General features: G+C 59.0%; 1 protein-coding gene across 1 annotated transcript in view; it reads left to right on the top strand.

Moving 5' to 3' along the window:
- The first annotated feature begins 1029 nt into the window (after positions 1-1029).
- CLCN7 (chloride voltage-gated channel 7) overlaps positions 1030-1170 on the top strand; it is a 20471-nt gene continuing 20330 nt past the window's right edge. The window contains exon 1 of the mRNA XM_007939509.1: positions 1030-1167. Coding sequence (XP_007937700.1) covers positions 1030-1167 — 138 coding nt within the window. The remainder of the gene's footprint in view (positions 1168-1170) is intronic.

The raw sequence follows: 1170 nt of genomic DNA, 5'->3' as shown, positions 1-1170 counted from the left end.
CAGAATGGACTCCAGGCAGTGGGTGTGGTTTGGGCTTTGCTTCCATGAAGATTGACAGCCTGGGAGACCCTGTAGGCAGTTCCACTCTGTCTTCCAGGTGGCTGTGAATTGGAATGCACTGGTGGGCCATAGGCTGTTTTTTTTCCTTTTTTTTTTTAAATACTATTACTGGAGTCCTTGGATGGCCAAACAGCCTGGACTATTAGCTGAAAGGCTGAAAGATTGACGGTTGCAACCCACCCAGCGGCCCCCGGCCACCTGCTTCCAAAAGGTCACAGCCTTCAAAATCCCGGAGAGCAGTTCTACTCTGCCTCCACGGGGTGCGTGGGTCGGAATGGACCCCACGGCAGGGGTTAGTAAGGTCTGCACGCGTCATCAGGACGGATGGATGCTGGAGGGAGGTGTCCTGTTCAGCGGAGTAGAGAGCCAGAGGGTGAGGGAGACCCTGGGCCAGACAGGAGGGCGGAGCTTCTGTGCGTTTAACAACTGTGTATTGATCGATGGACCAACCTCTGTTCTTTAAAGTGGTTCAAGTCAGCCTTGCCTGTTGCCGTGGTTGTTGTCGTGTGCTGTCGAGTCAGACCTGACTCATAGCGACCCCTCCTTGGGTTTCCGAGGTGGTATCACTACAGAAGTAGATTGCCCAACCTCCCTTGCGAAGAGTGGCTGGTGGGTTTGAACTGCCAGCCTTCTGGTTAGCAGTCAAGTGCCTTAGGCACTATGCTACCAGAGCTCCTATCTGCCCTGTTTAAACAAGTTAAATTCCAAGGACACCTCTTCCGGTTTCACAGCGCCCAGCCTCAGGTCCCAGCGTGAACCCGCGATAAGAAGAGGCCAGCGACCCGGTTTGTAAAGGGCGGTAATGAGCCCAAGATAGGCCGGCCGGAACTACAACTCCCAGAAGGCCCCGGCGCGCATGGTCTTCCGCGGCCGCCGTCGCGCGTATCACGTGACCGCCCGGCGCCGGGTCACGGGGCCAAACACGGGGCTGCGGGCGTTCCCGGCCGGCTTTCCTCTTCGCGGCGGATCATGGCCAACGTCTCCAAGAAGGTGTCGTGGTCCGGCCGCGACTTGGACGACGAGGAGGCGGCGCCGCTGCTGCGGAGGACGGCGAGGTCCGCGCTGCCGCCTGACGAGGGGACGCCGCTGCTGAATGGCGCCGGGCCCGCG

The sequence above is a fragment of the Orycteropus afer genome, unplaced genomic scaffold (genome assembly GCF_000298275.1).
Source record: "Orycteropus afer afer isolate SDZICR_OR568_19922 unplaced genomic scaffold, OryAfe1.0 scaffold00061, whole genome shotgun sequence".
Classification (NCBI taxonomy): domain Eukaryota; kingdom Metazoa; phylum Chordata; class Mammalia; order Tubulidentata; family Orycteropodidae; genus Orycteropus; species Orycteropus afer.
Note: the sequence above shows the minus strand (reverse complement) of the source record. Positions and strands in the feature narration are given on the sequence as shown.